The sequence below is a fragment of the Impatiens glandulifera genome, chromosome 6 (assembly GCF_907164915.1).
Source record: "Impatiens glandulifera chromosome 6, dImpGla2.1, whole genome shotgun sequence".
Taxonomy (NCBI): Eukaryota; Viridiplantae; Streptophyta; class Magnoliopsida; order Ericales; family Balsaminaceae; genus Impatiens; species Impatiens glandulifera.
This window is the reverse complement of record NC_061867.1, coordinates 48,313,555-48,327,004: the sequence shown is the minus strand read 5'-3', so window position 1 is coordinate 48,327,004 and position 13,450 is coordinate 48,313,555. Positions and strand designations below refer to the sequence as shown.

At 26.7% G+C, this 13,450-nt stretch overlaps 2 protein-coding genes across 2 annotated transcripts; both read left to right on the top strand.

Annotated features, from left to right (window-relative positions):
* Positions 1–1,414: 1,414 nt before the first annotated feature.
* On the top strand, positions 1,415–5,372 carry LOC124942060 (40S ribosomal protein S24-1-like). Its single transcript, XM_047482470.1, has 5 exons — positions 1,415–1,581; positions 1,833–1,874; positions 1,966–2,136; positions 4,984–5,070; positions 5,160–5,372. The coding sequence occupies exons 1-5, from the start codon at positions 1,510–1,512 to the stop codon at positions 5,199–5,201; spliced, it is 414 nt and encodes a 137-aa protein (XP_047338426.1). The 5' UTR covers positions 1,415–1,509; the 3' UTR covers positions 5,202–5,372.
* Positions 5,373–10,627: 5,255 nt separating this feature from the next.
* On the top strand, positions 10,628–12,676 carry LOC124942102 (40S ribosomal protein S24-1-like). Its single transcript, XM_047482519.1, has 5 exons — positions 10,628–10,791; positions 11,065–11,106; positions 11,203–11,373; positions 12,276–12,362; positions 12,466–12,676. The coding sequence occupies exons 1-5, from the start codon at positions 10,720–10,722 to the stop codon at positions 12,505–12,507; spliced, it is 414 nt and encodes a 137-aa protein (XP_047338475.1). The 5' UTR covers positions 10,628–10,719; the 3' UTR covers positions 12,508–12,676.
* Positions 12,677–13,450: the final 774 nt, after the last annotated feature.

The following is a 13,450-nucleotide window of genomic DNA, read 5'->3' as shown; positions in this document are numbered from 1 at the left end:
CAAACTTCGGAAGTTTATAATTTGAGTTCTACAACTCCAAAAATTATATAAAAATTTTTTTGTATATGATTCTTATAATTTTTTCAATACTTCCATGATTTTGAAAATTACAATTTCATACAAGTTCGGATTTATGCCTTACTTTTTCCATTTCATATTAGTTTATCTGTCACTTTCAATTTTCAGTCTTGTTTAATGCTATGAACGTCTTAGACTCACTTCGAGGAGCGAAATAAGCATAGTCTATTTTAGACATATATTACAAATTTAGACGAACATTTAGGTTTTGAAATTAATATAAAAGTGCAATAATTTTCATGTTTCGAAAAACTAACTATTTTGAGTGTGTGAGTCATAGCGTCGATGCTCTTTTCACACGTCACCAAACACGAACCCTAAAAAAAATTCTTGAAATCTTTTATTTCCTAATTTATCTCAAGTTTGGGTGAAATAGCTATTGAAATAGTGATTTTCTCATTCATTTTACGAGATTCGAGAGTAACGTAATCCAATAAAATTTTAGCAAAACAAATCGAAGAAACAACGTTTTCAAAATAAGGCGAACTAATGAGTGAGCTTACCATTTCGATTCTTTGTCTCCGCACATTTTTAGAGATTCGAGAGAAAGGTAAAGCATTGACGTCAAATTGGTTCGATTTCTTGCGAAAATATCGATTTTATAAGCCTACTATGATTGTTATATATTTTCAAATAAAATTTTAAAATCAAATTATTTAATATCTAAATTCTCATTTATTTGTTTTGATTTTATAAATATTATTTTTTATTATTTATAAATATAAATATATATATATATATATATATATTTATTTGAATTAAATATAACTTTGTAGACTATATGCTTAAAAGTTGTCCCATCTTTTTTTTTTAATTAAGTTTTTATTAAAAAAATGAAAATCTCACTGCAAAAATAAATATAATAAATATGTATTTCTCTTTATAAATTTTCTTATTGAAACATATACATTTTAATTTTTTTCAAATTATTATTCAGATAATGAATTTTTCCTAAATCTTCCTATTAAAACATAAACCTTTCAAATATAGTGGCAAAAATATATTCTTCCTCAAATGAATGATTCCAAAAATTCATATAATTTTAAACTAATTTATTATTATAAAATAAAGCTATATAAAAATACAATTTAAAGTTAGACATAAATTTAAATTTACTAAAAATAAATAAATAACGAATTTATTAATATATCTCTACTTAAATTATATTTTAAAATATTGTATAATTTAATCTATTATATTTGAAAAATAAAGGTTTAAAAGTTTGGGTCCGATAAAAACCCATTCATATTTTACATATTCGGGTCGGACAAATCTATTGAAGCGGATAGTTAGGGTTTCTCTCTATCTAGAGATTATAAATTAGGGATTCGGCGACTCTTTCTCTCTCCTCTTGATCTCCGATTTGGCCTTCAATTCGGCTTCTGCATCTGCTAACAGTGAATTTGATTGAAGATCACTGAAGTATAAGCCATGGCGGAAAAGGCAGTGACGATTCGAACCAGGAAGTTCATGACCAACAGACTCCTTTCCCGCAAACAATTCGTATGTCTCTCCCGCTCTCTATTTTTTATGTTTCTTTGAATTCACTATTTGATCCTTTCATATCTCTTGAAAATGTTGAAGAGATGCCTGTTTATAGTTTGTTTAATAAAGAAATCAACAGTTTCACGCCCTTTCACATTGTAGGTTTCTTATAGTTGAAAATTTTCTAATCAGGGTAGGATTGTTAAGTATATAGTGAATATGGTTTTTGTTTCCAGCTGCTAATGATTAAGTTTTTTATTTTGGTTCAGATCATTGATGTTCTTCATCCTGGAAGAGCAAACGTTTCCAAGGTAGTTTTTTTGTACAGACTATAAATTGAATCTAAGAGTTCTATTAGTTTTTAAATTGTTTTTATTGACCTTTTATATCTTGTGTTTGAAGACCGAACTGAAGGAGAAGTTAGCAAGAATGTATGATGTGAAGGATACAAATGCTATTTTTGTTTTCAAGTTCAGAACCCATTTTGGAGGTGGAAAATCAACTGGATTTGGTTTGATATATGATTCCGTCGAGAATGCCAAGAAGTTTGAGCCTAAATACAGGCTTATCAGGGTAAGTTCTTCAGAAATATCTAATCTTTGAGCCAATTGCCTTGATTTTCTAATGTGAGCTATTCTGGTTTTACTTTAAATGGGTATCTTTTATTGTGCATATAGTCCATCTTGGCAAATCCTAATAGCCTTTATTAGGCAATATTAGGCTTTGAATGCTAATGGACTGAAATTATGAACTTCCTCTCTTCCTGTTCTGAGCTTCTTATAACTATGGAGTTTCAGGTCATTAGGAGAGGCTACATTATCTTCTTATACCTTAAAACTGTAATATTGGAAATTGACTTGATTTTCTAATGTGAGCTATTCTGGTTTAATTTAAATGATTATCTTTTATTGTGCATATAGTCCATCTTGGCAAATCCTAATAGCCTTTATTAGGCAATATTAGGCTTTGAATGCTAATGGACTGAAATTATGAACTTCCTCTCTTCCTGTTCTGATATTCTTATAACTATGGAGTTTCAGGTCATTAGGAGAGGCTACATTCTCTTCTTATACCTAAAAACTGTAATATTGGAAATTGACTTGATTTTCTAATGTGAGCTATTCTGGTTTTACTTTAAATGATTATCTTTTATTTTGCATATAGTCCATCTTGGCAAATCCTAATAGCCTTTATTAAGGCAATATTAGGTTTTGAATGCTAATGGACTGAAATTATGAACTTCCTCTCTTCCTGTTCTGAGATTCTTATAACTATGGAGTTTCAGGTCATTAAGAGAGGCTACATTCTCTTCTTATACCTTAAAACTGTAATATTGGAAATCGACATGATTTTCTAATGTGAGCTATTCTGTTTTTACTTTAAATGGTTATCTTTTATTGTGCATATAGTCCATCTTGGCAAATCCTAATAGCCTTTATTAAGGCAATATTAGGCTTTGAATGCTAATGGACTGAAATTATGAACTTCCTCTCTTCCTGTTCTGAGCTTCTTATAACTATGGAGTTTCAGTTCATTAGGAGAGGCTACATTCCTATGTTGCACGGATACGGATACGGGTATCGTATCAAATACGATACGGATACGGCGATACGGCAAGTTTTGAAAATATAGGATACGATACGTTTAGGATACGCATATTATTAAAAATTATTAAAAAAAATATATAAAATAATAATTAAAAAAATTAAAAAATATTAATAGTTGGTTAATAACTTGATGTGAATCTTAAGTTTATCTTGTTTATCTAAGAAACACATAAGATAGACAAAGTAAGATAAAGGAAGCTTGAGTCAAGAAGAGGCAATGTTAGTTTAGGGTTAGTTTTGTTTTAAACATTTCAGTCCTCCTAAAATTTTTACTTTTTAAAAATTACCCAAAACGTATCCAAAAACGTATCCAAGCCGTATCCAAACCGTATCGGATTGGTCAACTCCATAAAAAGTCAACGACACTTCTTTTGCCGTATCCGATACCCGTTTTGCCGTATCGTATCCGTATCCGTGTCGTATCCGTATCCGATACTCCGAAAAAAAAATTTTGGAGTATCCGTGCTACATAGCTACATTCTCTTCTTATACCTTAAAACTGTAATATTGGAACAAACATTAGTTATTTTTCTTGACTCTAACCCATGAACTTCTTCTCACTAGCCTGATTCTCTACCATTGATCTAAACGATCCATTAGAGAAATCCGTTAGTTTTATTTTGCATTATTGTAGTCTAAAACAATATAACATATTTTAATTAAAGTATTCCTGCTTTCCAACTCAATACATTATGTATTCTTTTGTAATATCTATATCATTACCTTAAAAGGGCAAAAACCATGATACCGTGGCCTTGTTGGGTTAGGTTGTTTTCGGTTTAATCTCAAGACCCACTATCTAATCTTTCATTCTCCCTCACATCATTCAAATTATCAACCATAATACCCTCTATTGGTTTTATTGCAAAAAAAACACTGGATCTTACTTTAAAAGAAGTATTTTATTTGATTGAAGAATTGAAGGGTTGGTTAAATCAAAGAATCCTTCAGTCTGTTTAAAACACATTTTCTGGGTTTTTTTTATTTTGGATATTGCAAACATCAATGTGTTCCCCATCCAAGATTTTTATTTTAGACAGTTTAGACACAACATACAAATTTGTTATTTAAATATTCTATTTTCATCATCTATGATTAACCAAGATTGGTTGACTTGAATTTTTGTAATGTACAAAAAGTCCATCTTGGCAAATCCTAATAGTCTTTATTAATGCAATGTTAGGCTTTGAATGCTAATGGACTGAAATTATGAACTTACTCTCTTTCCTGTTCTGAGCTTCTTATAACTATGGAGCTTCAGGTCATTAGTAGAGGCTACATTCTATATTTCTGCTAATTAAGTAAACCTTAATTCTGGAACTAACATTAGTTTTTTTTTCTTTTCTAATGGTCACTAAAGCTCGAACCTTTGTCATTGTACTCAAAACAAAATAACATATTTTAATTAAGTAAATATTGCTCTCCAACTTAACCCATTATTATGTGTACAAATATGTACTTTACCTTAAAAGGGAAAACTAAGATACTAGGGCCTTGATTTCCCAAAAAATAAAAAGATACTAGGGCCTTGGTTTTAATCTCAAAACCCACTATCTAATCATTCATTTCAATACTCACATCATTCAAATTATCAACCATGAACCTGGTAGAAGACTGAATCAAAACATGATAAATGGGTGTTATTGCCAAAAACCACTGGATTGTAGTTACAAATTCTTGTTTGATCTTTTACTTTAAATGAAACAAGCCCCCCTGGGATTTTTGGGATATTGCAAACATCTGTATTATCCGAGAATGTTTTCATCAGCAATGATTAACCATGGTTTGTTCACTTGAATTTTTGTAATGACAGAATGGATTGGCCACCAAGGTTGAGAAATCTAGGAAACAGATGAAAGAAAGGAAGAATAGAACAAAGAAGATCAGAGGAGTTAAGAAGGTATTCTTCTGATTTACATTTCAAATTTCTAAGCTTTCACTCAATCTGATTTGAGTTTCTTTAACTTTGGTTATCTCTGAACAATGCAGACCAAGGCTGGTGATGCTGCCAAGGCTGGAAAGAAGAAATGAGTATTTCTTAATTTTGGGTGTTTATATTTCTTTGCTAATCACGGCATCTTGTTTGATTTTCACTTCATTTTGCTAGAACCTTATGATGATTATGTAGGAATATAGTTTACCAAACTGAAATTATTTATTCAAACTAACTATAATTTTAAACAATTTCTTGAATTATTGTTTGAGGAAAATTTATATACATGCTTTTTGCACACCATTTTATAAATTCAATATGTATGTACATTTTCAACATCCACTAATTATGTAAATAATTGTAATGGCAAGCAAAACTGAACTAAATCGGTTCATGATTTCTTGTATCGATTATGATCAGTTTAACCTAAAAAAGTGACTTTATATAGATTTTTTTTTTTTATATATTTGTCCACGATGAACCTAATGCTTTGTGTTTTTATCAGAATATTTGAATCTTTGCACACATATTTATATATTTGATGTTTTTTTTCTTTCTCAAATCATCTTTTTTAATTAGTATTCTAATATATTTTATTTGAAGTTAAATAATTATTTTATTATCTAATTTATTAATTTTATTATAATGATTCAACTAGTTTTTTCATAATTTAGTTTATTATGTTATATATATATATTTTTTTTTATAAAATTGAATTAATTTTTTCATTCTTATTATATATATTTCAAATTGAGAAGTCAACCAAATCGATTTTATAACCGACCAAATCGAACCTACCTTTAACTAAATGTAAAATTAAATATGCATTAAGTATTTTATTTAGATTTTTATAGAAGACGTAATTTAATCCAACTTTACATACTTAACTGTTATGAATTCATATTCAAAATTATTTTTTAGTTTTCAACTTGATTATGTATAATTGTGAGTCTTATTATGTTTCTATTTCTGTACAATCAAAAATTACTTTAAATAGTAAGATTTTATTTTAAAAAATATTAATAATATATTATTATTATATATATAATTAAGTATAAAATTATTTCTAAAATAATAATAAATAAATAATATTAAAAAGATTTTATAATTATCAAATTAAGTAAAAGAATTTATTTATTTGAATAAGTATTTTTTAATATTGTAAAATTGTATTAATTCATAAAATTTAAATAATTTATTAATTTGTAAAATTTTAAGAGTTTAATTAGTTTTAAAAAATATCATAAAATTTAAAAAGTTAATTCAAAATTGTACCTAATTTATATGAAATGTTTAAATTAATTAATAAATTAAATATCTTGATTGTATAAAGGATAATTATATACAAATATTAATATTTAATAAGAAACATAATTAATTAAATAGTATATTTAATATGATTTATTCTACATGTTGTGCATAATTAGTACAAACTATAAACCCTAGGTAATTTGTAATTAACATGTTTCTTAATATGTTTCTCTTATAGAATCAACCTAGTATAATTATCAAAATGAACAATTTTCTCCCTTTGTCTAAAATATAATGGCTAATATTTTAATGCACTAATTAAATATGTTAAAATAAGTTTGAAAATATATATAATAATTAATTTATAAATATATGGTGTATCTTAATAGATTAAATTTATGAATACATATTAGTATATTATAAATACCAAATGTAAATCATTTATTGATTATTAAATGCAACTAATTATATGCCTTATTTCCTATATAATCTCTAAAATGAATCAAACTCATCTTTTCTAACACTCCAAATGCAATATTATAAAAAGAGATATAAAGATATGTTTGTAAAAAAGAGATATAAAGATATGTTTGTAAGATAATTAAGAGTAATATTTTAAATAATTGTTATATCATTTATCACGTCTATGTGAATTAATAAAATTAGATTCTTATACAAGTTGAAAGAGCATTTTTTTTAAAGTGTTATTTTGTAAAAGTGATAATATTTGTATTTGATATTAAAATTTTGATAGAATTAAATTTGTATTTGATAGGATAATTTTAATTAAATTAAATTAATATTTTAAAATAAAAAATTTATATGTTATAAGTATATAAATTTTGTTGAAGCTTAAATTTAAAGTTGAATTAAATTTATTTTCAAAATAAGATACATAAAAAAAAGTTGTTTATTAATTGAGATATTTTTATTGATATAATTTATTTATCTAATTTGCGTAGATTTTATCGGTTATGTTTTAGATCTACTCCGGTTTGGTTTTGATGGTTCATTCATTTTCACTCTTAACTATATCAAAATATATTATAAACATAAAATATTTATTTATTATATAATGCATACTTTTAATTTTTATAATATTTATTACTTAAATTTTTATTTACTTGTTTTGAATTTATAAATATTATTTTATAATATTTTTAAATTTAAATTTTTTATATGTAATTGAAAATAAAAATAAAAGTCTCAAACTAAAAATATATAATTAATATATATTATCTTTTCATAAATCTTTGTATTAAAACACAGAACTTTTAATCTTTTCAAATTATTATTCAGATGGGTTTTTTAATAAATCTTTCTATTGAAAAATAGACCTTTCAAATACAGTCTGTATAATGCTAAAATATATAGTATACTCTTTAAAATAATGATTCGAAATATATTTTTAAATTAATTTATGATTATAAAATTATATAAGATAAAACTAATTTTTCTGAATCGTTTAAAGAGTTATTATTTTCAAAATATATTATAAAATCGCAAGTGTTTCTAAAATAACAAATTGTATGACTAACCTTCTCATCAAATTCGAGTCGAGATTATGTATAAATGGAATATTATTTCAAATTTTTTTTTTTGTTTTTTCGATTAAGAATAATCTTTTGATAGGAGAGTCGTTACCTATTTTTCTCGCAAAATTAAAAAAAATATTATATTTTTGATGTAAAGACACCAAAATTAGAGATTTTATAAAGTGGATTAATTGTTTTGTTACGTGTAGAAAATTGTATCGATGTTACATTACACACAACCGTGTTAGAAGTTCTATACTACTATAATTTTGATTTTTAGAAATTTTTCTCCCATTTTACTTTAGCATTTTGATTTTGCCCTACTTATTAATTTTAGTTTTGAGTATGAATTCCACATAAATGGTTGGTCGTTTATCATATACATGTACTAATTTCGCAATACATTTATAGACTTCATTTACTTAGATTTTTATAAGTAAAGTGCATCATACAAAATTAAAAATAAAGCCAAACAAAGCATCGTCAAGAATAACAATCGTCAAGCAAACATGTGTTGTAAGAGTAAAATTGTCAAAGCAAGCCTGCAACATTAAGAATAAAAAGTGTCCAAACAAACCTGCATAGGTGATAGTTCAGAAAAATCAAATAGTTCAAAATATAGAAAAAATAATTTTCAAATAATCTTCTAGAATGCAACCAAATCAGTTTTATAATTTTTAAATGAAAGTTATGATAAATGAAACATGAGTAAATATTACAAATGTAGCAAAATGGTTGCAAAAATTATTTTTGGGTTTTTGTTTAAAATAACATTTATAGTTATTTTCTTGTTTGAATTTCTAGAAAACAATTAAAAGTATTAAAAAAATATATAAAAAAAACACAATATTACAAAAAGAAATAAAAAAACAAATCATAAGATAAAAAGGGTCAAGGCGGAGGTCGGAGCAATGAAAGGCGATTGATTTCTCGGTTGCATGTCAAGCTCTTGGTCGGGTGAAAGAGACAATGTCGCTTGAGTGATCATTGTTCGTCTCCTCGGTAAGAAACAATGCCAAATGTTTTAACCATCGGTCGCAACACATGTCGTGGCTGATTTCTCGGTCGAAAATCAGACCACGATCAGGCTCTCGATCGGACAACATATGCTCAAGAACACTAAAAACACCAAAAACATCCACACACACAAAGAAACATAATATTCCCCAAAAACCGAATCTAATTGAACAAAAATATCTTCCAACATCACTAGAACATAAATAAAAAAATAAAAATAAAGTATCATCCATAACATATAACTTCAGTCATAAGAGGACTTGGATTCGAGCCCATAAAGCGGCAAATTTCGCCAATTAACTGGGCGGCAAATTTCGCCACCTAGTTAATTGGTTAAGTGTGTTGGTAGAATATGTACTTAACCTGCGAGAATTAATCACACTCCGAAAGAGAAGCCAAACCTAACATAGAAAAAAAGCCCATCAATCATAAGAAAAAAATCAAGAAATTCGAAACTCATTTTCCAAGTAAAATAACAATTTTGAAAAATTATTTAAAGTTTGTTTTTATGGTTCAAAAGTGTTCCAAACCAATTATATACAAATGTTGTTCATTCAAAAGCTCTAGTTTTTGAACAAGGTTCCAAGAAAACGTGGAATCAAAGTAAGTTTTTATTTTGAAATTATATTTTTTTCAAATCAATGATGAATAATAAGTTTTTGTGTTTCTGAAAAACTCTTATACATCCAAGATAAGTATAATATATAATCAATTCTTGAAAAGGAAACCAATATACAAAAAAAAAAATGCTCAATACAAGACTTTTATTGAATTGGACTTTTATAAAGTAATGAAAATGTTTTGGATACTCATAGAGGAGGGTATAAATGATCAAAAATATCATCCTAGGCAGCCACAAACAATAATATAAAGGCTAGCTAGCAAAGAGACAAGCTTAATCTTTTTAAGAGTAAAAATGGCGAATATCAATGAGGGGCTCAAATGACTCTTGAGCCAATTCTAGGTTTAACTTAGATAATTAAGAAAAATCCTATCAAAATTTGTGGGGGCCAAATCCAAAATGTGTGGATCTCTTTTGTCAAATTTGTCGCATATTTGAATTCGACTTGGTTTTTTTAGGTCAAAATCTAAAGTGACGACGTTTTCAAATTCTCAACAAAATAAATAATTAGGGATGTGTTTTGCGGTCTCTTAGACATTGATGTTGGATGTGTTATGCTCAAGACGACGACTCCAACGTGATTGGCCTCCCATTCATTGGTTCCTATTTTTTTATTCATTTATTTATTTTTCAAAATACCTAAACAAGAAAAAAAAAATCAATTTTAGTCATCTTATCTTAACTTATTTACTAATTTGTTCATTTATTTTTTATTTTAAAATTAATTATTTTTTAGTCCATCATTTCAACATAGTTTTTAAAATAATTATTTATTTAATTATATATAAACTATAAAATTGAGGAGGAAAAAATAAAAAAAAATCAAACTATTTAAAAATATTTTATCAAAATTTAAATTTATACTTAAAAAAATATATTGTCGTATATCTCTATTTAAATTATATTTCAAAATATTTGTTTAATTTAAACTATCATATTTGAAATAAAAAAAATTAATATATTTGACCCAAAAAATAAGTTTTATAAGTTTTGGGTCAGATAATAACCCATTAAGCATATTCAGGCCCGAACAAACCAATTGGGTCGGATAATTAGGGTTTTTCACAATCTAAAGGTTATAAATTAAGGGATTCTTTCTTTCTCCTCTTGTTGTTCGCCGTTTCAGCCTTCAGTTCCGCTTTCTGCATCTGCTAACAGTGAGTTCGTTTGAAGACCACTGAAGTATTAGCCATGGCGGACAAGGCAGTTACGATTCGAACCAGGAAATTCATGACCAACAGGCTTCTTTCCCGCAAACAATTCGTATGTCTCTTTTTTTCTTTATGTTTATTTGGATCGTGACTTAGGTTTCACTTATTGATGCTCACATCTCTTGAAAATGATGAATATATGCATGTTTATAGTTTGTTTGATAAAGAAATCGATTGCTTACATACCCTTAGATCTGGAAGAAGGAAAAAAACCTATCTTTATTGACATTGTAGGGTTTTGAAAGTTGAAAATTTTATAATCTGAGTAGGATGAAAGATTTCAATGGTTTAGTATCTAATGATTGGATTTGTTCTGTTGGTTCAGATCATTGATGTTCTTCATCCTGGAAGAGCAAACGTCTCAAAGGTAGATATTTTTTGTACAGATATAAATTGAATCTGAGAGTTTGTTCTCTTAGTTTTTAACTGTTTTTATTGACCTTTCTGTATCTTGTTTTTGAAGACCGAACTTAAGGAGAAGTTAGCAAGGATGTATGATGTGAAGGATACAAATGCTATTTTTGTTTTCAAGTTCAGAACCCATTTTGGAGGTGGGAAATCAACTGGATTTGGTTTGATATATGATTCCGTCGAGAATGCCAAGAAGTTTGAGCCTAAATACAGGCTTATCAGGGTAAGTTTTTCAGAAATATCTAATCTTTGAGCCAATTGACTTGATTTTCTCATGTGAGCTATTTACTGTTTTTACTTTAAATGTTTATCTTTTATTGTGCATATAGTCCATCTTGGCAAATCCTAATAGCCTTTTTAAGGCAAATATTAGGCTTTGAATGCTAATGGACTGAAATTATGAACTTCCTCTCTTCCTGTTCTGAGCTTCTTACAACCTATGGAGTTTCAGGTCATTAGGAGAGGCTACATTCTCTTCTTATACCTTAAACCTGTAACCCATGAACTAGTTCTCACGAGCCTGGTTCTCCACCTTTCATCTAATCGAGCCTTTAGAGCAATCCATTAGTTTTGTTTTGCATTAGTGTAGTCTAAAACAATAGCATATTTTAACTAAATTATTCCTGCTTTCCAAATCAAAACATTATGTATTCTCTTGTAATATCTATACCTTTACATTTTTAAAGTTCAAAAACCATGATACCATGGCCTTGTTGGGTTTGGTTGATTTCGGTTTAATCTCAAAACCCACTGTCTAATCTTTGTTTCTCACTCACATCATTCAAATTATCAACCATAGTACCCTCTATTTTTCAAATAACCTGAGTTGAATACAGAATCAAAACATGATATTGGGTTTTATTGCAAATAAACACCGGATCTTACTTTAAAAGAAGTAGTTTATTTTATTGAAGAATTGAAGGCATGGCTAAATCAAAGAATCCTCAGTTTGTTTAAAACACATTTTCTGTTTTTTTTTTAATTATGGATATTGCAAACATCAATGTGTTCCCTATCAATTTTTTAAGCCAGTTTAGACACAACATGAAATTTGTTATTTAGATATTCTATTTTCATCATCTATGATTCTCCAGGATTGATTGACTTAAATTTTTGTAATGACAGAATGGGCTTGCCACCAAGGTTGAGAAGTCTAGGAAACAGATGAAAGAAAGGAAGAACAGAACAAAGAAGATCAGAGGTGTTAAGAAGGTATAGTGGCTAATTCTTAAGATTCACATTCAAATTTATAAACTTTCTTCAAGCTGTTTGATCCAGAAACTTTAACTTTGTTTCTCTCTGAACAATTCTGCAGACCAAGGCTGGTGATGCTGCCAAGGCTGGAAAGAAGAAATAAGTATTTCTTAATTTTGAGTGTTTTTGTTTGTTGGATAATCATGAGATCTTGTTTGTTATTTTATCATTTGATTTGATATGAACTTAATTTGCTAGAACTTTAGTGTACTTAGAGATTCTCTCCTTAATTTTGTTACAACTAGACATGAAATTTATTTCCATTTGCAACCTGATATCTATTTGCCTTCAAAATAACTTTTCATATTGTTTGTTTCTTTTATAAGTTTTTATAATAAATTAAAACTATGGTATATACTAACAAATATATGTATTCATTCACTTAAAGAGTTAATATCTTATTTTATAACTTGTAAAATTTGATTCTAACAATTCAAATTCAATTAAATTTAATGTTGATATAATTTGTTTTTGATTTTATGTAAATTATTACAAGTTCACTTATTTAAATAAATAATTAATTGATTATGTAATTATTATACTTTAATTTTAGATATTTTGCCTAATTGATCTTGCAATTATGTCTTGTATATGAATATATTAGTTAAAATTTTTGTATACATATTTGAGACCTCTCCAAAACCTTATTTAAGTCAAAAAAAAAATTTATATTATATTTATTACTTTTTTTAAAGGCATTTAATCTTTATTTTAAAAGAATTAATTTATAGATATCTATATAATAATTTTTTCTTAAATAAAATGTTTGTAAGTTCAAAATGTAAAAAACAATTATAAGTATACAAGTTTTTTTTTATAACATAAAGTCATAAACTTGAAAAAAATTAAAATAGGACAAACACATATGTTAGAGATTATTTGAAAAGTATTATTTATTCACCATAATAATCACATTCACTTTTAAAAATTATCAATGAAAAGTGAGTTATATTATATTTCATTTGATATTAAAAATATGATTAAATTAGATTAAACTATTCTAAGTGAAAAATAAATGAATAATAATATTTTTTTAAAATCTAACT

Bases quoted from the DNA above. Each gene is read 5' to 3' on its own strand.
- LOC124942102 (XM_047482519.1), top strand. From the start codon at position 10,720: ATGGCGGACAAGGCAGTTACGATTCGAACCAGGAAATTCATGACCAAC. The intron at 10,792-11,064 runs GTATGTCTCTTT...CTGTTGGTTCAG, and splicing joins TTCTTTCCCGCAAACAATTC to ATCATTGATGTTCTTCATCC. The intron at 11,374-12,275 runs GTAAGTTTTTCA...TTGTAATGACAG, and splicing joins CTAAATACAGGCTTATCAGG to AATGGGCTTGCCACCAAGGT.
- LOC124942060 (XM_047482470.1), top strand. From the start codon at position 1,510: ATGGCGGAAAAGGCAGTGACGATTCGAACCAGGAAGTTCATGACCAAC. The intron at 1,582-1,832 runs GTATGTCTCTCC...ATTTTGGTTCAG, and splicing joins TCCTTTCCCGCAAACAATTC to ATCATTGATGTTCTTCATCC. The intron at 2,137-4,983 runs GTAAGTTCTTCA...TTGTAATGACAG, and splicing joins CTAAATACAGGCTTATCAGG to AATGGATTGGCCACCAAGGT.